At 33.8% G+C, this 24,158-nt stretch overlaps 1 protein-coding gene across 3 annotated transcripts in view; it reads right to left on the bottom strand.

Annotated features, from left to right (window-relative positions):
• GULP1 (GULP PTB domain containing engulfment adaptor 1) overlaps positions 1 to 24,158 on the bottom strand; it is a 235,266-nt gene that overhangs the window by 39,493 nt on the left and 171,615 nt on the right. For all 3 annotated transcript variants that reach the window (XM_080933399.1, XM_080933400.1, XM_080933401.1), the window contains 3 exons: positions 21,214 to 21,285; positions 11,864 to 11,962; positions 4,168 to 4,305 (listed from right to left, as the gene is read on the bottom strand). In XM_080933399.1, coding sequence (XP_080789525.1) covers positions 4,168 to 4,305; positions 11,864 to 11,962; positions 21,214 to 21,285 — 309 coding nt within the window. The remainder of the gene's footprint in view (positions 1 to 4,167; positions 4,306 to 11,863; positions 11,963 to 21,213; positions 21,286 to 24,158) is intronic.

The raw sequence follows: 24,158 nt of genomic DNA, 5'->3' as shown, positions 1-24,158 counted from the left end.
GGCACGGACTGATGTTTTCTTTTCAGTGCTAAGTAGTGTTCTGAGGTTGAGATTTAGCAAGAGTGTTTATTCAGCCACTTTTAACGATGATTATAGTTTGGAGCTATTAGCAATTAGCTATACTCATGCAAACATATACATATGTATGCATACTTGTAAATATTACCAGATTTGTTTTTCTGTGAACATTTGAAACATTGGTTTCTGTGCTGCGAATTTCCAAAATGTTCACAAGTGTTGCATGTTAAGTTTCTTAAGACTCGGGCTGTTTATCCCAAGCAGCTACAATGAGTCATACAGTTTCCACATTCTCATCAGCATTTGGAGGCTTGGCCTTTTGGATAACTGTGGGGTAATGTCTGTGTTTGAATTTCAAACTGTGTTTTCCTAATAAACATTACCACAAAATGTCTTTCATGTGCTTATTTCTTATCTATAGATTCTCCTCATCGATGAAATATCATTTGCTCATTTTCTAACTTGATGTATTGTGTACTGTAGAACACTGAGAGCTCTTGACACTAGTCTAGTCCTTTGTATCCTCTGAGGTTTACAAACATCTTATCCCAGGCTTAGCATGCTTTTCCATTTCCTTTAGAGGTCTATTGCACAATAGCAACCTTTACAGAAAAGAATAAATGAACCCATATTCATCAGCTGCTCTCAGTACTTCTATGATGGAATTTTTTTTCCAGGCATCTGTCAGTTACACAGCATGGACTGACTTTAAGCAACTTAATATCCATTATATTTTAGATATTTAAGCTGAAGCAACTCTAATATGCAGCAGAGCACCATGTACACTACAATTACTCACAAAGAAATAAAAAAACCAGAATTTGTAACTCTATTGCCTTGATTGAAACTATCTGTATATATTTATTGCCTCATAATTTGTCATTTATTTATTTATTTATTATTTATTTATTTATTTATAAAAATTACTTTAATTTACAAGGTTAAATGTGAGCAAGTTTGGGGGAGGAGGATAATTCATTATCAAATAGTAAAACGCCTTTAAAAAGAATTTTTAAACTCAAACATTTAAATGTAAATACTCTTTTTTAAAAGGTAGAAATGGGTGGGTTGCTATTGTACAAAGATTATGTGATTTCAGTAGAAATATATTTTTAGATAGTTTACAATGAAATAGAAGGCTACAAAGATGGATGCAAAACTCACCTAAAATAGAAGGTAAGACATATAGGTTTTTTTTTCCTTCCATCTTTTGTTTTAAATTATAAAAAGTAGTTCATAGCTATTTAATGAGATAGTACATTAAAATTGGGTTCCTTATACAGCTGCATAAAATGTACCATTTTATTGCTCTGCTTTTTGTACCCTTTAAAGCACTTTTTGTATGCTCTACTAATGTCATTTTAATAGCAAATGATATTCTTTTGGCATACTTGACCAGTCTCCATTCTTTTTGCATTTGCTTTTCTGCCAGTTTCTCATAATTCTATTTCTGCCTTCCCATGCTTAATAGAATTTGTTTAGGATAGATTATCAGGATGATAATTGCTATGTCAAAGAATATAGACACTCAGCACATGCTGCTAATGATTCTTTAAGAGCTGTCACCAAATTTACAATAACAGTCATCTATTATACTCTTACCAGCCATGTTCCTAGGACAGTGCTGGTGGTAACTATCATTATCATTGTCAGCATCATCTTTCTACTGGAGTGGGTACATATTTGTATGCATAGTAATACATACTTAATAAATGTCTCAAGAATGCTGAAAAATTTTTAATCTATTTATCCAGTACAAAATTTTTGTTTAATATATATGATTCATCAAATGTATTACTCATTTTTGATAGCTTATAGCATATATGTAACAAGTACTTATATGTATTTTACACTCGTTTAAGAAGTACCCAGTAAAGTAACCCTTACATTTTATATACACTAGAAAGCTTGCTTTGTAATTGCGGGTTTGCCTATTTCTCTTTGCATTTCTCACATTACTTGCTTAAGTGTTTTGAGGTTTCTGTTACATGCATAAAGAAAGAGTCATGATTTTTCATGTAATGTTCAATTCTTTTTAATATCTGAAACTTGATTGTCTCTCAATTAACACTTTTCATGTTAACTTTTATTTTTCCTACTATTAAATATTTTCAAGCCAACAATCAAAGTATTTGGGGGAAAAAGATGTTCACCCATAGGAAGATATGTTTGTCTTAAACCATGTTGTAAAGATAGAATAATTATTTCTTTAAGGAGGTAGTACATCTTCCTTTCCCAGCATTCCAGGATCCTTGTGTGGTAGCTTACTGAACTACATCATGCTGCTTTGTAAGTCCGCCCATTTTGTGAATTACTCAGAAAAACATTAATATTTTTTGTTTTCTTTTCTATAATTATGTTCTCCCCAACATGTTGGGCTTCTGTGATACTTTGGATGTCCTTCTTCCTTCTCCAATGTCTTCCTCCACCAGATGGTGAACCTCATTATCAGTAACTCAAATGCCAGGGCTTTTATCCTCTCATTCTTTCTATTCATATTCTAAAGTCAGCTACTGATATTTATAGTTTGCCTTCCATATAAGTTCAACATTTAAGTTCTAATAAAATGCCTTGAGTTAAAAAAATATATGCTTTTTACAATGTAATATATCTTTATGAGAAACACACTTTTGCTTTATGATCATATAACAGAATTAGATGGATATCAAAAAAGATTATAAATCAGCACAAAATAATATCAAGGCTAATATTTATTATGAATTTTAATTAGTAACTACTTTAGTGAATTCCAACTAAGTTGATTTTCATGTTAAAGGCAATGAATGAAAGAAAATTAATTACTTTGATACAAATTGTAAAAGAGAGTAGCATCATAAAATAAAAATTATTTTAAGAAAATCAGCTTTAATATTCTCAATCATAAGAACAAAATTAACTGCAAATAACATGTTGTGAAAGCATAGGAAAATGTAACAATTGTGCATTTGGGATAAATTTTAAAGCTAATGTGGTTACCATATGAAGTTCCTTCCTGTCTACAGAATTCTGACTTGCATTGCTATATATATGAGATGTTCTGCATTCTTTACAAAATTATGAACAGATCTTAGAATGCTACGTAGCCAAAATGGGAACTTAATTTTTAAAAGTTATAACATTTAAATGATATAAAAACAACCTAGCTACATTGGATACACTTCAACATCAAATTTTGCATCAGATAATAAAATTGTTGGGCATCTGTTATCTACCTCGTAGAAGTAATAGATATGAAATAAACAGGCACTTATTCTCAAAAGGACCTTGTGGTAAAAACAGACAAAGTAGCTAATCAAGATATTAGTAATTTTCTATTTTTGAGAACAAGGAAAATGGAATTCAAAATGAGTTGACTTCTATTTTCATTTTAATCTACTAGTGTTGCTGAGGTTGGATGTTTTTCTACTGACACCATTAATGGCTACAATATGTGCTCACATCTTAGGATTTATAACAGAACTCAAAACTTGGTCATGAACAAAATTAGCTTACACTTTTAAGCAAGACATAGGATTTTCCTTAAGATGTTGGCTGGTTAAGAAATTGGGACATGACTCAGAATTTCCTAAATGTCCTTACTTATTACAAACTTCAAATTTTCATTCACAGTACACTCATAGGTGCATGCACACACATACACACACTCAGAAGGGGACTCAATACCACTATTTATGTTATATAAAATGTTCTAAATAATAAGCTTCAAAAAACAACTTTCAAAGAATTGGAAAAATTTTTTAAAGTTAATAGCATTTATTCCTTAGATTAAAACTTTTGTCTTCACTAAATTCATCGTATTCCAGAAAAAAAAATTTGCTCACTGTTCCTCTTTGAATCATGCAGATGTTACTCAATATCTTTTAGATTAAAATTTAAAATAAACTAAATTATTTTGAGATTAATGCAAACAAATAAAAGTAGCCATGATGCTCTAATGAAAGAAATTTGCATGCAAGCATTTTCTATAATGAACATGAGATTTAGTTAGGATGAATCCTGAAGCCTGTTCTTAAGACAGAATGAATCTATTAGTGCAGTTAAGTGTTTTCAGGCCTTATTCATTTCCAAATACTTTGTTAGTGCAGGAAAGAAAACAATCCATGGCTTGTAAAAGAAAACAAACCATCCTAAAACATTTGGCATACTCACACATTTTTCGCTGTCAAACACAAAACACAAATGTTTATTTGACTCAGAATCTTTGCATATGAAAGTGAATATCCTCTTGTCAGTTTTATCATCTGCGCAAAATGATATTCTATGAAGCTGGCAGTTATGTTGAACTTCCTGTGAACACGAATGAAGATAAAGTTCATGGTCTTTTCTTTCACATTCTAAAATGTCATTATTAATTATTATATTATTAATTATTGTATTATTAATATATCTTACAGTTCTGAAAGTATAGTATACATTTGTCAAGCTTTGCTCTTATCATTACACATGCCCCAAATTTAAACAAATACAAAATGGACATGGAATGTCTCATTCAAGGCTGAATTAAGGTGCTCACTGCGATAACATATACACAAGCACATGCTGGATACCAGAGGATCAGAGCTTCACTGGGTTTCTGAGCTACAAAGAATCTTAAAACAAGAAAGCAAGCAAACAAACAAAAACATATTCTTTAAAACGTGAACATTTACCTAAGAGAATATTGAGCTGCAAAAGATTAAAGTTGTTTCAAAGTTTATAGAACAAGAACAAATTCTGTCAAATTCTTTGCATTTCATGTTTCTGGCACTAACAAACACTATAGTCAAGAACAAAACCACCTGTGCACAAGTTCCCCAAGCCACAGTAACAACCAGACAAGGTTTTCCAATTAAGTAACAGGTCTTTTTGATTCATTCACCCCTGGGCCCCTCCTATTTAGGGATGTTATCCTTGCAAATTTGGTAGCATAGGATTGATAACACAACAGCCTGGAGATGACTGAATGAGAGTTTCTATATAAAAATAAATAACCAGACACAATAGCAACATGTGCGCAAATACAGACATGTGTATGTATGGATACATACAGTACTGAGTTATAAAACAGCATCACCACAAAAATTGTGGTATATTTACACAATGCAGTACTACTCAGCTATCAGAAACAATGACTTTGTGAAATTCTTAAGAAAATGGTTGCATCTAGGGAATATCATCCCGAGTGAGATAACCCAGTCACAAAAGAACAGACATAATATGCAGTCACTGATAATTGGATACTAACCCCAAAAAGCTCTGAACACCCCAGAAACAACTCACAGACTATATGAAGTTCAAGAAAAAACAAAGGCCAAAAAAAAAAAAGGAAAAGAAAATGAAAAACTATTATGCTTAATCGTTACACACCAAGAAAACTTTGACTAATTCCAGGTTACATCTTGTTTTACATGTACTTTATGCTCATTGTAACTAGTAAGATTTTAATGCACACTATCGAACCTTTAAAAAAATCAAGTACTGACAAAAATGTATTTGTATACTTTTATGCAAAATGCCTAAATTTAAAATAAAGTTGTTCAATTAAAAAATAAAAGAAACATAACCAATCATATTTATAACCCAACTTTTAAGAAAGAGGACCATGAAGAGAAAAATGGGGTCTTAAAGGAGTGTAGACTGATGTCTATATGCAGGTGAGGGCCAGCACTAGTTAGGTCAAGGCAATACATGATTGGTCGGTAGAGAGTGGGGAGGGGACAAAGTTTTAGTAAGGTGGGAGAGAAGGAGGAGGAAGAATAAAGATGGAAGAGGAAGATAAACCATTTCTGTCAGCACAGCTGAGTAGCCTTAGGTAGTTATTATTTCTAAAGGTTTCTATGGGTTAATTTGTTTTATCTAGGTGGGTGGTTTACATCTTTGTCAAATGGTTGTAAGCTTATTGTGCAGATGTATTGTGGACTGAGAATCTAACATATAAATCTGATTGATAAATCATTAAAAAATAAATAAATAAAACACCATTATCATCACTATTGTCTACTTATTGACATGGGACCTCATAAAATTGCAAAGTTTCTGCAAGGCCCAGAACACTGTCAATAGGACAAAATGCCAACCATCATATTGGGAAAAGATCTCTACCAATCCTACACCCGATAGAGGGTTAATATCTAATATATAAAAGAATTCAAGAAGTTAGACTCCAGAGAACCAAATACTTATGGGAGGAAGTACGAACAAAGAGTAGATCAGGGACTGAAGAAAAGGTTATCCAGAGACTACCCTACCTTGGGATTCATTCCATATGTAGCCACCAAATCCATTCACTACTGCTGATGCCAACAAGTGCTTGCTAACAGGAGCCTGATATAGATGTCTCCTGAGAGGATATGCCAGAGTCTTACTGATACCGATTAAGATGCTCACATTTAACCATTGGACTGAGCACGGGGACTCCAATGGAGGAGTTAGAGGAAAGACTGAAGGAGCTGACAGGGTTTGCAACACCATAGGAAGAACAACATCAACCAACCAGACCCCACAGAACTCCAAGGGACTAAACCATCAACCAAACAGTGAGGGATCCATGGCTCCAGTGGCATATGTAGCAGAGGATGGCATTGTCTACCATCAATAGAAGGAGAAATCCTTGATCCTGTGGAGGCTCATTTCTCCAGTGTACAGGAATGCCAGGGTGCTGAGGTGGAGTGGGTGGATGAGAGTGGGAGCATCTTAATAAAAGTAGGGTGAGGGAGGTAGGGGCGATGGGATAAAGGGAAAATGTGTTAACATTTGAAATGTAAATACATAAAATATCCAATAAAAATGAACTAGAACTAATTTTGTGAGACACATAAAGAGATTAGGGAACAACAACAATATACAGTGAGGAAATACATATATCTTATAATCCATACCTTTTTATTACAGCTAAAATTAAAAAATATCAATATATAGTTCACTTTGTGCCACCTTTTCATGAACCATACATTCTCCATTTGGAGAACAATTAAGAGCAATGAAAAAAAAGGTTATAACTCTTACAGAGATTGCATGAATTTCAATTTTATCCACCCAAATGAAAAAGAAACATACTTTCTATAAAGAAAGGTCATTTTACATTAATAATGTATTTTTAATCCTACCTCTTACATGTATATATTTACTATATATAAATAAATGTAATTGCCTCATGTTTAGTTGACCTTTTTTCATATATTTCAATCTAAATTAAGTAATTTTTGTTATCAGATTCATTTATCTTTCTTAGAATATTGGTTTCTATATCAATGGGTTAGAGTCTCCTTTAGTAGATACTTCCCCCTCCTTTTATCTCTTCTCTTTTCTCTCTCTCACACATACCACATTACTCAGAGGAACAAGATAACTCTAGACATCGAGTTTTAACAGTGTCCTGAGGACACTGATCTTTAACAGAGCTTGTAACTCCCTACTTTGGGTGTCTTTAATTTTTTCAATGGAATAAAAAGATGACACTTTTATATGTACATTCATTCAAGTAATCCTGTATGTTCATAAAGTTAAATCTTCCTATATGCACATATAGTCAAGTCTTCCTGTATGTTCATATAGCCAAGCTTTACATCTTCTTACATAGCACAGATGTGAATGTTAGTGTTCTGGTGTCAGATGTAATAAGATTAGATTCCAAGATGGTAACAGAGATTTTAAATCCCAAGATTGTTTTTCAGATTGGAGAGAAATAGGCATGAATATGCTTTGTTACCATGTGCTTTATAAAACTTACTTTTGAGGAAAGTGTACAATAAGCCCTTTGGAAAATTGGCTGTTCAACATATGAGCTGAAGGTCTAGGAAAAGGATGAACACTGATATCAATTTTCTGAGTAAAGCTGTCTAGAAGGATCAAAAGCAAATTCACTGATGTTGTTCCATCAAACTCTGTTGAGCTCACATTTTACTAATGGAGTGTACTTGTGAAAAGCATCAAGTTTTGACAATAAAGGTTAGGAAAGAGAAAGACAGACTGATAATCTGGCAATGAAGGGTCCCCAGGGTCAGAAAACATAGTTATCCAATAACAAGAATAACAACAGGTAAACATCACCCAGACTCTTTTCTATCCTTCCTTTACTCTACTTTGTTCTATAATACAACTGATTTTAAAGTCTATTTTGATTTTTTATTGGACAATAATCAACTAATACTACCATTTTTCTGCTTTCCTTTAACTTTGTTGTTGTTGCTATATTTTTATTCTTATATTTACAAGTTAAGTAAAAAATATCTTTGCATTCCTGAGTGAAAAACTCAAGAGTTAGTGAAACAGCTCTGACCACCAGAAGACACTGCTTACTGGCTTAATAGGGGAGAGCTCACCAAGTGTCCTAAAAGCAAGAAAGAGGAGTACAAAGATATGACATCTGAACTATTTGTTAGACTCTTTTTGAAAACTTCTCAACATTATTAAAAGACATGCTCTCTTGTGAAAGGCAGATTGAAATCACGCAGCCCATAATATGTTAAATAAAAAGTTACAATGTACAGCCACAGTTTTCTCACCTACTGCTAATGACACTTATTTATATGCACTCTTCCTCAGTCTTACACAGGGACAGATCTATCACACATATTACTAGTGACTGACAAAAATGTATCTAAGTTTTTATATTTTGTATATTTCTAAGGATACAGCATTATTATTCAACTGAAGAGAATGAAGAAATTCTCTGTACATACGCTATTTAAACATATTTGTATATCCTAAATATTTAAGTACATATCAAGGAAGTACTTAAATCATTCTAAGTATTCACTGATAGGAACTAATAAGATTGCAAGATACAGGTTAGATATATGTTATAGAGCTGCTCTGAGCTCATTTCTTTTTTGCACCTGTCATTTGCCTAATGCACTTTTGTCAGTCAAGGCACCTGTTTGGAAAATGAGATTTACTTTTATTTCTTTCTATAAAAGCAAACTACACACACTTCATGGTATACTGAAATCCTGCTTCCACTCTCCATCACTCCTCTTCTTTTAGTTCTTTGGCAGCAGTCACACTGCAATAGCTGTAACTAAACTCTTCAGGTCTTTATTTGTTGTCCAATTGAGAAGGTGAAATAGGATAACATTACAAGGTATATTAATGTCCTACATTCATGCCTTGAATTTGAGAAGGATGTAATTATTCTACAGCATTGAATCTAGGAAGAGGAACCACATGCATGCTAAGATCACTCAACTGTTTACAAATACATTCAAAGATTAAGATTATTGGGCTGGGGAGATGGCAAAGTAGATAAATAACTCAGTGTTCTTCCAGAAGGCCCGGGTCTCATTTCCAGCATTCACACTGCAGCTCACAAACATCTGAAATTCTAGTTTCATGTATCCAAGCATTTCTTCTGTTCTCTATCAGGACCATGCATGAACGTGGTGCCACAGACATACATGCAGGCAAAGCACCCATTCACATAAAATAAAATAAATTTTAAGAATTAAATTTAGACAACATGGGGCCTTAGACATCATTTTTGCAATTTTGTCAAATTTTGCAATGTAACTATTCTAAGTTCTACCCTTTCTTCTGCCTGAAGAGTTAAATCCTAGTATGGTAAGCTATGATTGTATTGGAAATGATTAATGAAACAAAAAGAGGCTCAAGAAATTGAAGCTGTCTGCTTATTTTATTTTTATCTAACAAACTGCATGCTAAGAGTATTTAAACAGACTAGCAATACATATAATAAAGAGTGCAACTTCAGCCAATTTCATACAGCTATGTTTTAACAACCATGGTGGGCAGCTCATCATGGCATATTCAAATAAAGTATTCATCCAGTCACAGCCAATTAGAAAATCTCTTTTACCATATTTACATTCAACCTCTAAGCCTCATTGCTTACAATGGTGAATTATTGTGTGTACTATCTGATTCATGACTTATTTGGCTAGAAGATATACAGCATGATTATGATCTTTGTACTTTCAAGGAAAATACTGGGGGTAGCAATAACTAAATGGAAATAGTGATGGGCATATGGAAGAAACAAAGAAGTTCTGAGAGGAAATCCACTAAAACTACAATGTATGAATATGCCACAAGGAAGCCTGGAAATTCATAAAATAAGTTAAAAGTGAAATGGAAAAACAATGAGTTTAAGTGGGAGATCTCTGCATATGTAGATAAAGTTGCTCCCAGAAGACATAGATTATTAAATGGAAATCCCTGTATCAGAGATAGAGTACCTCACTGTGAGTTGTTAGTCAAGGATTCCCCTGAGAACCCTGAAATTAGCAGACGATTACCACTGTCATTTGTTGTCCAGCAAATTCAGTTTAAATAAAGGCATTGTATGACCCTAAGTTAAATCTCATGGCTTTATTAAAACACAACAAAAAGAAACCCAAAGAGACAAAAAATATAAAATGTAGTGTACATTGTAAGATATAGCAGCCAACCATCTGAGACAAAGGTGAGGCCACTGAAGAAACTGAGCTTGTGGATATGTGGATACAGATATTGGGATTCTAGGCCCACAACTTCTAAGGAAATAAATGGCTATTGTTTAAGTTACCCAGCCTTTTGCATTTTGTTATATCAGTCATAGAAAACATATATGCATCAGTTGTATCTGTAAGGCAGGGCATTTTAATACATTGAATAGCTTTTGTCTTTTTTCATACCCAGCAAATCATACCATATACATCTTTCACATAAAGTGAATAGAAATTTCAAAGTTGATAGAACGAGAAAACTGGATAGAAAAGGGAACGAGTAAGGGAGTGGGGGAGGGGAATTATAAGGGAAATCAGCTGGTGGGGCAATCTCTAGGATGTACCAGAGAGCTTGGATGGGGATAGGCCCCAGAGGGTCTATGAGAGTGACTCTCGCTGAGATTCCTAGCAGTGGGGGATATGGATCCTGAAGTGGACACTTCCTGTAGCCAGGCAGGGACCCCAGTTGAAGTATAAGGGCAGCAATCCACTCGCAAAGCCTTATACCCAAAATATGTACTGCCTACAAGATGTGCAAGGTTAAGGATAGAACAGAGACTAAGGGAATGGCCAACCAATGACTGCCCCAAACTTAGAGCATCCCATAGGCAAGAACCAATCTCTGACACTATTAATGTTACTCCATTATGTATGTAGACAAAACCTAGCATAACTGTCCTCTGAGAGGCTCCATGCAGCATCCAAGAGAAAAATGCAGAGAATGTCACCCAAACATTAGATGGAGCTTCAGGAGTCTTATAGAAAAGTTGGGAGAAAGATTGAGGGATCTGAAGAGGACAGGGATTCCGCAGAAAGGCCAACAGAGACAACTAATACGGATGCCTGTGGGCACCAAGAGACCAGATAACCAAACAAAGAATGAGCACAGGCTGGATGTAGGCTCCTGCAAACATGTACAAGATGAACACTTTGGTTTTCATGCAGGGTCCCCAACAACTGGAGCAGGGGTTGTCCCTGAGCCTGCTGCTTACCTGGCTGTGGATCCATCCTGGTAAATGGACAGCCTTATTTGCTCTCAGTGGGATAGGATGTGAGGGTGCATTAAGGGGAGGACTTCTGTGAGGAGTTAATGGCAGGAGAGGAAGGGCTGATATTGGGTTGTAAAGTGAATAAATAAATAAATACATACATAAATTTAATAATAACAAAACATAAATCTCTAAATATGGGTGCTACTGCATATATTTTATTTAAGTTATTGGGTGTGGAACACCAGCTGCAGAATAGACAACTTCAAGATTCCAAAGATTGAGTCCTTTCCCCAAATTCCTACACATACTTAAATAAATCACCAAGAACCAACCATTTTAAGTTATTAATAAAATTCAATGTTAGTGAGAACAGGTGTAATTACAACTAGTTGAAGAGTAGGATAACATGACCAAAAAAAAATCAAGCCTTACCTTTGTTTTGGGTTCGAGAATTTTTACTCCATAAATTGATATTTGCAATTCAACTTTAGGAATCTTCTGGCCTTCAGATTTTTTGATGTGTCTTGCAAACTACAAAAGACAAAGAAATTATAGTTTCATTCCTGAGTTGAATAAACATAAATGCACATTTGGAGTTTATGTCCTTAACAGACATTTATTAATTCAAGTACTACCCATTACAAAGCATTTCATTAAACAGTTTTGCTCAGTAAGCCTCTTCACTTGCCATTATGATTCAGATTCATTTTTAGTAACTTATCTTTCATTTTCCTTGCACTTTTGCTCATTTGCTTGGCTTTTCTTTTTAAGACAGGATCTTCTACATTTCATGCTAGCTGAGAAATCATTACATAGCTCCAGAGTGGGCACAAATTTATGACAATCCATTGCCTTAGCCTTTCCAGTGCTGTGACTGCAGGTATGAGGCACCAGGCCAGCTGAAATTCAATTCTTAAAAAAAATACATAACTTGATTTTGCATGCATTTTTCACATGAAATTTAGAAGGATGAATGCATAGCAGCAAGTAACAAAAGCAATAGGTAGAGATTAATTCATCCTGAGATAATTTTATTTTAATATGTTCTCAGAATTTGCTGATTACCTAATGTTGAATGTGCAATGTTGCCACAGTTCAACACCTACCTAGTTACCTTCTGTTGTATCAGGTAAATCAACAAAGTTGACAAAGACAAACATATATCTAAATGAAAGCTAAGACCCTGGATCATTTTCACAGGAGTGACTCCAGTAGAAGTAAGATGTACTCTAGAATCACAAATAAAGCATCTTCAGGGTGAGGATAAGTGTTTCTCCTACTTTCATAGCTGTATTGTCTGTCTTTGCACTTATTTAGAGCACTTATGCACATTTGTGTTAGGGTCTCTGTAAATTTTAAAAGGAAATCTGCTCTCAGCCAGGGGAAGTCTCTACCTATGTCTCTCTAACATTGCCAGATTTACTGGGAAATTTTATTGAGGATATGTTTCTAAACTTTTAACATTGAAATACATACAAATATTTACCTATGAACGTACATATAGCATATATGTGCTCTTAGAATAAGTTTGCCCTGAGCAATATTTTGTAATTCTTTTTAGGTTAATTGCTGCTTACAGTTTCACTGGATGTCCAATTGCCTGCAACCCACTATGACATCCTATTTTCTTTTTAAGCTCCTTCCCTCCTGAATCCACAGTTAAATAGGTATAGTTTCTGTCTGGCAACCCCTCTACACTCCCTGTTTTCTTTCTTTGCTCCTTTCATATGTCTTTTTTAAGAGAAGAAAAAGAAAGAAACTTTTCAAGTTGTAAGATTTCTTGCCCCTGTCTCAAGGCTTCTTTAACTCATTTTCAGCATATGGAAAATCCTCTGAACTTGATTCAAATTGGATCAGATGTGAGGTCGGGCGGGACTCCAAGACACTTGTGTGTCCAATTTTTGCCTTGTGTAAGTCCCTCTAATTTAGGGCAGATGTGAGCATGCATGATATAGTTGGTCCTGGAGCAGAGTCTTATTATTTTATGTCTTTGCACTGCCACAGAGAGGAAGTGCCTTGAAGTGTCTGCCTTTGAGTTCTAGCTGGTGCCACTTGTTTTGTTCCCATTTGGGTGGCATCATTTTTCAGGCTGCTCTTTTCTGCATTTCTATGAACATACGCTGTTTAGCTATATTTTTTCTTTTGTCTCTAGAAGGCTTTGAATGGCACATGACATTCAACATGTGCCAAACACTTTTGTGTCCTTAAAAAATGTGTTTTGCATACATTTCAGCTCTCTCTCTCACAGAAAGTGTACTAATGTTCCTTTCAAATCATACTATCCTTTTTACAACTTTGAGATTTATTTTTTGAAGGCTTAACGAAACCACCAGTTGCTCTTAATCTACAGCAGGCCACCAGAGAAAAGCCAACCTGTACTGGTGGCTTCCCCATGGTTTGTTTTCCACAAAAACAAAACCACAGTGCCTCCAAGGCCTTTTTTACCATCTGGAAAGAGCAATTTTTGTGATCTCTGACAAGCATTGTTTAATACTGTATTTTATAAAACACAGCTAGTATTTGCTACAAAACAGCTAGTAATATTAAATTTATCTATTTAGAAAGAAAAAAGAATTGAAGAAATGAAGAAAGAAGGCTGATGTTACACAGAGCGGTGTAGGTGGATAGGGAGGAAGGGAGGAAAAGAAGAGGGCTAGAGAGAGGGGAGTTCCAAGAGAGGGAGGATGAGCAGATGAGAGAAAGAATTAAACAGTGCTAAAGCAACCTTGAATTCTTACCCAAACCAAACTCAATTTCCCCTAACACCCTTATGCACCAACAGTCAGGAAATTGAATTAATTGCGATAAGCAGCATGAAAGATATATTTGCACCCATGTACTCAGGACTTCTTTCTTTTACATCACATTTGTTACATTAAAAAAATGTTTTCCCAACCCTGAAATTCCACCTCACACCAGTCAAATTAGCCAAGATCAAAAATTCAGATGATAGCAGATGCTGGCGAGGATGTGGAGAAAGAGGAACACTTCTCCACTGTTGGTGGGGTTGTAAACTGGTACAAGCACTCTCGAAATCAGTCTGGCGATTCCTCAGAAAATTGGACATAGTGCTACATGAAGACCCAGTTATTTCACTTTTGGGCATATACCCCAGAGACGCTCCAACATACAACAAAGACACATGCACCACAATGTTCATAGCAGCTCTTTTTATAATAGTCAGAAGCTGGAAAGAACCAAGTTGTCCTTCAGTAGATGAATGGATACAAAAATTGTGGTCCATTTACACAATGGAGTACTACTCAGCTATCAGAAACAATGACTTTATGAAATTCGTAAGAAAATGGCTGCATCTAGAGAATATCATCCTGAGTGAGATAACCCAGTCACAAAAGAACAGACATAATATGCAGTCACTGATAATTAGATACTAACCCCAGAAAGCTCTGAACACCCCAGAAACAACTCACAGACTGTATGAAGTCCAAGCAAAAGAAAAAAAAAAAAAAGCATTATGTTTACTCCTTACACAACAAGAAAACTTTGACTAATTCCAGGTTACATCCTGTTTTACATGTACTTTATACTCATTGTAACTAGTAAGATCTTAATGCACACTATCAAACCTTAAAAAAAAAAGCCAAGCACTGACAAAAATGTATTTGTATACTTTTATGCAAAAATGCTTAAAATTTGTACAGTTATCTTTGTTTTTAAAATAAAGTTCTTCAATAAAAAAAGAAAAAAAAGAAAATCATGATGCTTTACCAAGGCTAATAAGATTGCCTGATCCTAGCACAGACTATCAGAGTCCACTTCCATACAAATAGCACACATACCTGTCACTACCTATGTTAGCACTAATAAAGTAATATTTGGGATGCTGTTTAAAAAATGTTTTCCATTTGTGTTTCATATATATCAAGGTTTTCATCAGTCTTGTGACATGTTTGCTGAAAATATCTGTTTCCAAATTCTTGTATATATATTTAGATTCACTCAGTTTATATCTTCAATAGTTAAAAATTACTGTCTCTGCTTTTTTTTCTAAAGATTAAGCTCATTGATCAAAAGATTTTTCTTTCATTCTCCCATATTAACTCTACTTGATTTTGTTACTTGTGTACTTTTTTCTTTCTTCCTTCCTCCCTCCTTACCCCACTCTCCCTTCTCTCTTATTTTTTTAAAGACAGGATTTCTCTGTGTAACTTTGGCTGTTCTGAACCTCACTCTGTAAACTAAGCTGGCCTTGAACTCGGAGATCTACCTGCTTCTGCTTCCTGAGTGCTGTAAATAAAAGGCATAAGACACCATCACCTGGTTATTTGGGGGCTTCTTAACAGTACTCAGAAATATTTCTAATTTAGGAGTGCTGGGAAACAATGCACAAAGTGATGCTTACTTTCCCTTGGCTATATTCCTCTTTTTATTTATTATTTTTGTGTAAATCCTTTAACAGTCTTATTTGCAAATTTCATCCAATTTTTGTTCTAAATTTCTTTCCTGATAGACCTCTCTAGATAGAATAATCTATCACTGGCACTTGAACATAATAATTCAATCCAATGAAAAGAACCTAAAGTTGTAAAACAAATGTATACATTAACACCATACAGTGTCAAAAACGAGCCTTTGTACCCATGAAATAATGAAAGAATGAAGTGTTACTTGAAATTATAAAGTTAGTTAAACATATGTCACTGCTACATAGAGCTTGTAATGAAAATTTAAGGATCATTGAACTTTGATGCTATCATTCTATAATATATCTCATAAAAGATAGTTTAAAAATAAAATCTAATTCTATTATTAATGGAATATACATTAATTGGGAAAATAATTTATTACTTTGGCTCTATTATTTGGTAATGTTATGCACTTTATGTTTATATGTATGTTTTCTTTTATTGAAAATAGATTGTTTTCTTATACAATATATCCTGATTATAGTTTTCCTTCCTTTTACTCCTCCCAAAACCTCCTTTTCTCCCCTCCACTCCCTGATGTATACCCATATAGGCCCTCTACTTGCTGGTTCCATTTCTGTGAGCTTGTATGTACTTTACTTAGTTTATTCAGAAGGCCCTTTTCTCCTGCTGTCCTCTATACCTATATACCTCTGGCTCTTAAATGTTTTCTGTCTCTTTTTCTAAAGGATATTATGAGCTCTGAGGGAAGAAATTTGATAGAAACCTCAAAATTTAGACTCTCTCTCTGTGTGTCTGTTGTGGGTCTCAGCAACTATTCCCTTCTGCTGATGGAGGAAGCAACTCTCATAATGACTGTATAAGGAACTGATCTATGTATCATTAGGAATCATTTTATTGATTTTTCTTAAGAGCAGTAGCATTTGGTTTTACTCTAGGTGTCCAGACTATGTAGTCTCTGGTTCTTGGTTACTCAAGCAGCATTAAGTATGGATTCCTTCTCATTAAGTGGGCCTTAATTCAAATCAGACATTGGTTAGCTAGTCCCACAAGTTCTGTACCACCATTGCCCTAGTGTATGCATGTAAGAGATTGTAGGTCAAAAGTTTTGTGGTTGTGTATCTTTTCCAGTAGCTTGCAGAGTACCTTCCTGTATTAAAGAGAGTACATCGATATAGAAGAATCTCCACGTAAGTACCAGTTTGACATTGTCAAGTTCAATGAGGAGTGTGGGTGTTGTACTCAATGATAAAGCTCTGTTGTCCATTTGTAAAGAGCAACCCCTTGTCTTACCAACAGCAACCCAACAGGATGTTTCGGGATTTCCACGGGCATCCGTTGGACAACAATTCAATTAAATGCAGCCCAGTATGGCCACTGGAAGCCTAACCTAGCTACAAGAGATAGTCAGTTGAGATTCCATATGCCCTATTACTAGGAGTCTTCATTAAGACCACATTTATAAATTCTAGGAAATTTCTTTCCACTGCAGTAAATTTCCATACCACTATCCCCCAATTTCAACTTCTCTGTACATAATTTCTCCCTCCACCCCATGGCCCTTCCCAGACACTTGATTCCCTAATCCTGTACTCACCTGCCACTAGTCTATTTATTTCCCCATCCCAGAGAAAACGCTGTTTCACCTCTAGATCCATTTATTTAATTTATTTTATTTATCATTTATTTTAAAATTTATTATTTAACTTATATTTTAATTGAATATTTATTTTATTTTATTATTTAGTTTAATTTAATTAATGAGTACATATCATATCTGCCTCTTTGAGTCTGGAATACCTTACTTAAGATGATTTTTTTTTTCTTGTTCTATTCATTGCCTGCCTTTTTTTTTTTTTTTTTTTTTTTTTTTTTTTTTTTTTTAGACAATTGAGTAGTACACCATTGTGTGAATGTATTCCAGTTTTGTTTTATTTTGTTTTTAATCTAATTTCTGTTGGGAGACATCTAGGTTGTTTCCAGTTTCTGCCTATTAGAAATATCCTTGTAGTAGGATGAAACATTCTTTGTACATATGGGCATACCTGGATCTTGAGGTAGATCAATTCCTAACATTCTGTGAAACTATTACACTGATTTTCATTTGTACTAATTTGCACTCCTACTAGCAATGGAAAAGTATTCCCCTTTCTCCACATCCTGGATAACATGAGCAGTCATTTGTGCTGTTGGTCTTGGCCATTCTGATAAATGTAGGATGAAATCTCAAAGTCATTTTGATTTGCAATTCTCTGATGACTAAGGATATTGAACACTTATTTAAATGTTTCTCAGCCACTTGAGATTCCACTATTGAGAATTCTCTGTTTAGATCTATGCCTAATTTTTAACTGGATTGAAGCAGCTTTGTGTGTGTAAAACGAGGTCCTTTTACTATGGCCTTTCAAACTGGGACCAGAAGATACTGATTCTGTTTATGTCAAAGGGAGGCTGTTGAGTTAATATCTATCTTCCAGTGTGTATTCATACTGAGGCATAACAAATTGTGAAGACACAAATTCATACTGAAACATAACAAATTGTGAAGTCCTGGTATTAGAACTGAATGTACTGAAACACCCCTTCTGAAAACTAGATTTTTTATGACAACAGTGCTAAGTTGTAGAGTATCACACTTTAAGATACTATTTTCTTAAATATCAGCTTAAGCATAAGTAAGAAACAGAAAAATGAATGTTTCAACAAACAAAATATAGAAATATTTAAATTTTTACACAAATTATTACATTAAAGTTTTTAAACTATGAATTTTCTGCATTCACAAAATAATCAATATTCAAATCTTTAAACATTTTGTTAAAACTCAAGCAGATGCCATGAGGTACAGGGCTAGAAAAAAAATCGTTATTGAAACTTTGTTAAGATTTTAATCACCCTGCATTATGTTTATATTTATAGTTATTGTCAAAAATCCAAAAAGCCAATGCATTTTAAATGTAAACTTTGAAAGGGGAATATATGTGTGTGTGTGTGTGTGTGTGTGTGTGTGTGTGTGTGTATGTATGTATAAAACATTTTTAATTATAGGAGAAAAATCTGAGTATAACACTATAGTATATGTTTTAAAAGAGTCTGGATTGTGTTTGAGAAAAATAAGCAGAAAATAAAAATGAGGTCATGAATAGTTGGTACTTTCTATTTCTAGTGGAGCCACAGCACCACCATCTGGTCTTATCTATATAACAGCAAAATTAAAATAAGTGTAAATATTGATATAGTTTGTATCATAGCTTCTGACCTCAGATACAACATAAAAGAAATATTACAACAAATTTACATAAAAATCATTGTCTTCCTCCTGTTCACTAGTAAAAGATTCTCTCCATATATACATATATAAACAAATTTTTCAGCCAAAATATTTATTAATTAATTGTGAAAAATAAATTTAATAAAATCTACTGCCCATTAAGTGTACATTTAAACTATCTTATTGATTTTCATTATATTCTCCAATAATAGTTCATTTCTTGATATGAAATTATACAGAAATACCATATAATATATTTAAGCCATAGTATTAGAAGCCATTTATATTGGTTTCAGGTATGAGATATTGAATGAAGAATTACCAAGATATAAAGTTGGTTTTTTAATACCCTCTAATTGTAGTAAAGTAGGGCTTAAATCAGGATTTGTATTACTTTTAAAAGTTATATAGAATCATAGTTTAAGTGTTGCCACAAGCTGAATATGTTTTCTATTTTTTGAAAAGAGGAAATTATTTTTAATATCAAAGGTTATATAAAGACTCATTCTTACATTTGTACAAACTCGATTAGCCATAGAGAAGATGGCAAGCCTACATAGTCCCTAAAATTTCTAATTAGCCCCTAAGTGACCTACAGACTGAAGCAGTTCCTCAGAACCAGACTCAGCACTTAGGAAGGTAACTCAGCAGGTTTGCTTAGTTCGAAGCCAGCCTGGGTTACACAGTGAATTCTAGATTAACCAGGGTAAGAAAAATAAAACCATCTCTCCATATATAACATAATACATGCTATATGTATAGAAAGAAACAGAAATTGCATGTGTCTAGATAGAAAGAAGGCCCTGTAGAAAATAAAACAAAAGCTTTATTTGGAAGCTAATATATCTTCAAATTTATGTTCTCTGCTATGTGATTTTGGGGATAATTTGATGCAACTGCTTGAGGAAAAAATGACTGAGGAAGATTTCAATAAAACCTTCTATACTTAATTAGAAATGCTGCTCAAAGACCAGCCTCAATTATCACCTAAAGAAAATTGTAAAGAAATTGCTAGTGAGTGCATTCTTCCCATATGAGATGAGATATTATCTTGGGACCCCACAGAATCTATACTTTGGGGACTTCTATCAAATATTCACAAGAATGAATGAATTAAATCACTTCCTACTTTATTTCCTCATCCATAATACAAACCTCATCCTGATCTTTTCCCTCATTTGAAACTTCTCATATATTTTATGTAACTTCAAAATATTGCAATAATTATTAATTTTCATGATTCTGCCTGGAACAAACCACAACGCCTACTATCACTATGGAATGAATATATTATCTCGAGATCAAAATTAGAGCATGATTGTGCCTCATCCACTAAGTTATGAGAGTAGCCCTAGAGAAGAAAATCTAACTTTGTGTGTAAATTAGAAGTCTGTAGATCTCTCACATCATGAGGATGGCCATCCTCTTAAAGGAATTAATTATTCTAACTGTAAAATCTCAGTGAAGCTGACTTTTTAGAAGTGAGCTATAACATAAGCAAGTTAGTTCTTCAGGAAACTTGCTAAACAACTGTTTTAGAGATTTTGTAGATTTTACTCCAGAAATATAATATTCATAAATATTTAGGGTGTTTAATCAATATTTTCTTTTGCTCCTCATCACACAAGCTCCCTTAAAGCTGCTTACTGACATGGCCCATTAGGGTATTCTTAATATATAGCAGAACTAAAAACATTCTACTTTGAAATAAACACTAACTGTATTTTCAACTGGTCGATAAGATATCTTAATTGTCAGAGATTTATATAATGTTTTTACTAGTTTTGATTTAGAACATGGGATACACATTGTCTAGGGAATATAAAAGCTATATATGACACTGACTATAAGCATTGACTAAGTTCTGCCTTAAAGGCCTTTAGTTATTGTAAGAAGTTAAACTATAGAAAATATAGTATGTACAGCAAAATAATTTCGTGAATATATTTATAATTCAAAATGGCTCCTTGAATAGGTGGAATTTATTTAATTGTAATTTAAAGAAAATTTCAATTCTTTTTTAATTTAAGGAGTAATTTAAACAGTTATTCATGTTTTAGCTTCTATCAATCTGCTGATGACACAAGATCATTACACTTGCCATTCATCTGAAGGACTCTTACCTTCAGTTTCCTGACAGCATCTCTCACAACTTCTGTTCCCTTTGGCTGCTCCACTTCGGTACTGCCAAGAAACTGAACATGAGCATTCATAAGACACAGTCCTTATTAAACCCATCTTTGAACCACCTGGAGCTGCTACTTTTTGTATGAGAAAGTTTGGCAGAAATTCAAACCCAAATCTTAGGGAGAACAATTGTTACTCAATTTGTATATACCACATGAAAATGCATTGGCTGCATCTTGGCCATTATCTCAAGGTGTAAGCAGTGAGCTACTACTTCTGCCTTTTGTTATGCTCCCACCAATATTGTCATGGTCTCATCTTCTGAAACTGTAAGCAACACAGCTAAATTCTTATATATATATATATATATATATATATATATATATATATATATATATATATATATATATATATATATATAGTTGCCTTGGTCTTATCACACTAATAGAAAAATAACTAAGACAAACCTTAAGGTCAATATATTTTATTCATAATAAAAGCATGAACTTGAAAAAACTCACTTAGAAAACAAGAATGCACATAGCTATTAAAAATACAATTTAGATAATTTGAGAAGTAATAGAAACACTAAAATTATAAATTCAAAAAAGTTAATCAAGAATGATTATTTAGGTTGAGGATGTAGAGAGGTTACCTAGCATACATAAACACTGGGTTCAATCCTCAGCATCACATAAAACATATTGTTCCTGTAATCCCAAGAGGTACCAAAGCAGAAAAAAAAAAACAGTAGATTTTTAGTAATAGTCATGGTGATACACTCCTTTAATCACAGCGCTAAAGCAGACGAAATTCTGTGAGAAGAGATTCTATATAGCCATCCAGGGATATAAAATGATCCATTCTCACAAGCAAAATTTTAAAATCATCCTTAGCTACACAAGGTACAAATACTACACAAGGTTCAAGATCATCTCATGAATATATGACATTCTAATAAAAGTAAAATATAATATTGCATGTTTTATATTTTTCAAGTAATGCTATGGAAGCTGGAAATGTAGTAAAGAATAAAATTAAGCATAAACCACCCTTAGTTTATATTCCAGTGGAAGAGACAGCAATGACTGATGTTAGGCAGATATCTAATTTACGTTGAACTTTGCATGCCTCGAGAAAAGAACTGGAAAAGATATGTGCTTGGAAACTGCCTCACATCTCTGTGCTTGTTTCCTACCTCTCTTTGTTGTTTGTTTTAAGACACAATCTTTAGGGAAGAATTCACTAATAAGGTGAAATGTAAGACAGCCAAAAAGATATTATTCATCAGATATCTAAGGGAAGGAAGGCCAATCAAAGGGATTAGAAAACTATTAAGTTTAGATATTAAAATAGGGCAATTAGAAAACTTGACTCAGAAAGTCAGGACTAAAATTTTTTCACTGGATTATTAGTAACAGATTGTCAGGAAAATTGTTATACATACAAATTTTAATAACTCAGAAACTGTAGATGGTGACCCAGTCCTGTGAGTACAGTACCTCTTTCACATAATCCTTGAGAATGTGAGAAGCATTGTACCAAGAAACCCAACATCAACCACATGGAGTTTTAGAAACAGAACAGAAGGAAAATGACCACATTTTTAGAATCAGTTACAAGTCCATAATTACAAATCCAGATTTGTGAGGATTAAGAATATATAGATAGCTCAATATCCATACACTAGAAGTAAAGGAAATAATTGTAAAACTACTACACAGAAGCCAGAGTCAACATGAAAGCAGAAGAAGAAAATTTAGAAGATGTTGTAAGAAGAGAAGGAGTGGTGAATCCGATACCAGGTATTTATGGAAAGGGCATCATGAAATAAGTTATATTTATATTTTAAAAAAGCACCTTTTAAAAATGATGAGGACTCCAATAACAATGTGTACAAACTTGGAGCTTGGATGAAACTGTTCTAGTAGTGTGTGTGTGTGTGTGTGTGTGTGTGTGTGTGTGTGTGTGTGTGTGTATGTGTGTCTGTGTGTGTGTGTGAGAGAGAGAGAGAGAGAGAGAGAGAGAGAGAGAGAGAGAGAGAGAGAGAGAGAGAGAGAGAGAGAGAGAGAGAGAGAGAGGCTGATACTAGGAGACTAGTAGTGAGGTCACAAAGGCTTTTAAATGAAAACTGAAAGGACCTTGGTTTCACAAGGAATTGTTGTTTTCTCAGAAGATACTACTGTTACAAATGGACTTGGGTGAATATTTATTTAAAAAATAGCAAAAGAAATTAGAATGTGAGGTCACTAACAACATGAAAGAAATAGAGTTAGCAACACAGTTCAGGATGATGATTCTGGCAGCAACACAAAAGTCAATCTTTTGTAATTTTCTTACCTACAATAAAAATGTTTGGTTCATTCTTAGTCTTTATGGCAACATAGTGTATGTTCTTTTCAAAATTTACAAACTATACCATGCCCTTTTTTTAATGTTTCAAGAAGACTTCAATAAATAAAGCACAACTGTCTATGTTACTCTATATTCTACACATAGAATATCTTAGTTCAATGTATTAAAAAACATGATCTAGGCAGATGCACAAAAAATGAGCATTTTGTAGTCTGCAGTTTATTGAAATTGAAAGTAGAAAAATGTTCACTAAGTTTTCTAGTGTATAAAATATTTGTTTAAGGGATTTTTAAAGATTATATTACCTTTTATTACATTTCATTATATTACAGTATGCCATATTTGATTATATTTATAATTACCAGTGGGTTAAACAGCACAGACCTCATTAAGTTCATTTTCGTATCCTTTTCTCTCACTGCTTCTATCATCCTATTATATTTGCAGTAAGAGCTATACAAAAGTATGGAAAAGTTTTGGAGAGTTCTAACCTCATTTTTGAGGATTACTTCAAATAAACTTTTTGAGGTTTGTGCCTCTTTACCAGTAGAGAGCAGTCTTGCACATCAACAGGGAGCCATTTACA

Source organism: Micromys minutus (assembly GCF_963924665.1).
Source record: "Micromys minutus genome assembly, chromosome: 19".
Lineage (NCBI taxonomy): Eukaryota > Metazoa > Chordata > Mammalia > Rodentia > Muridae > Micromys > Micromys minutus.
The sequence above is the reverse complement of the archived record's forward strand: the minus strand, read 5'-3'. Positions and strand labels throughout refer to the sequence as shown.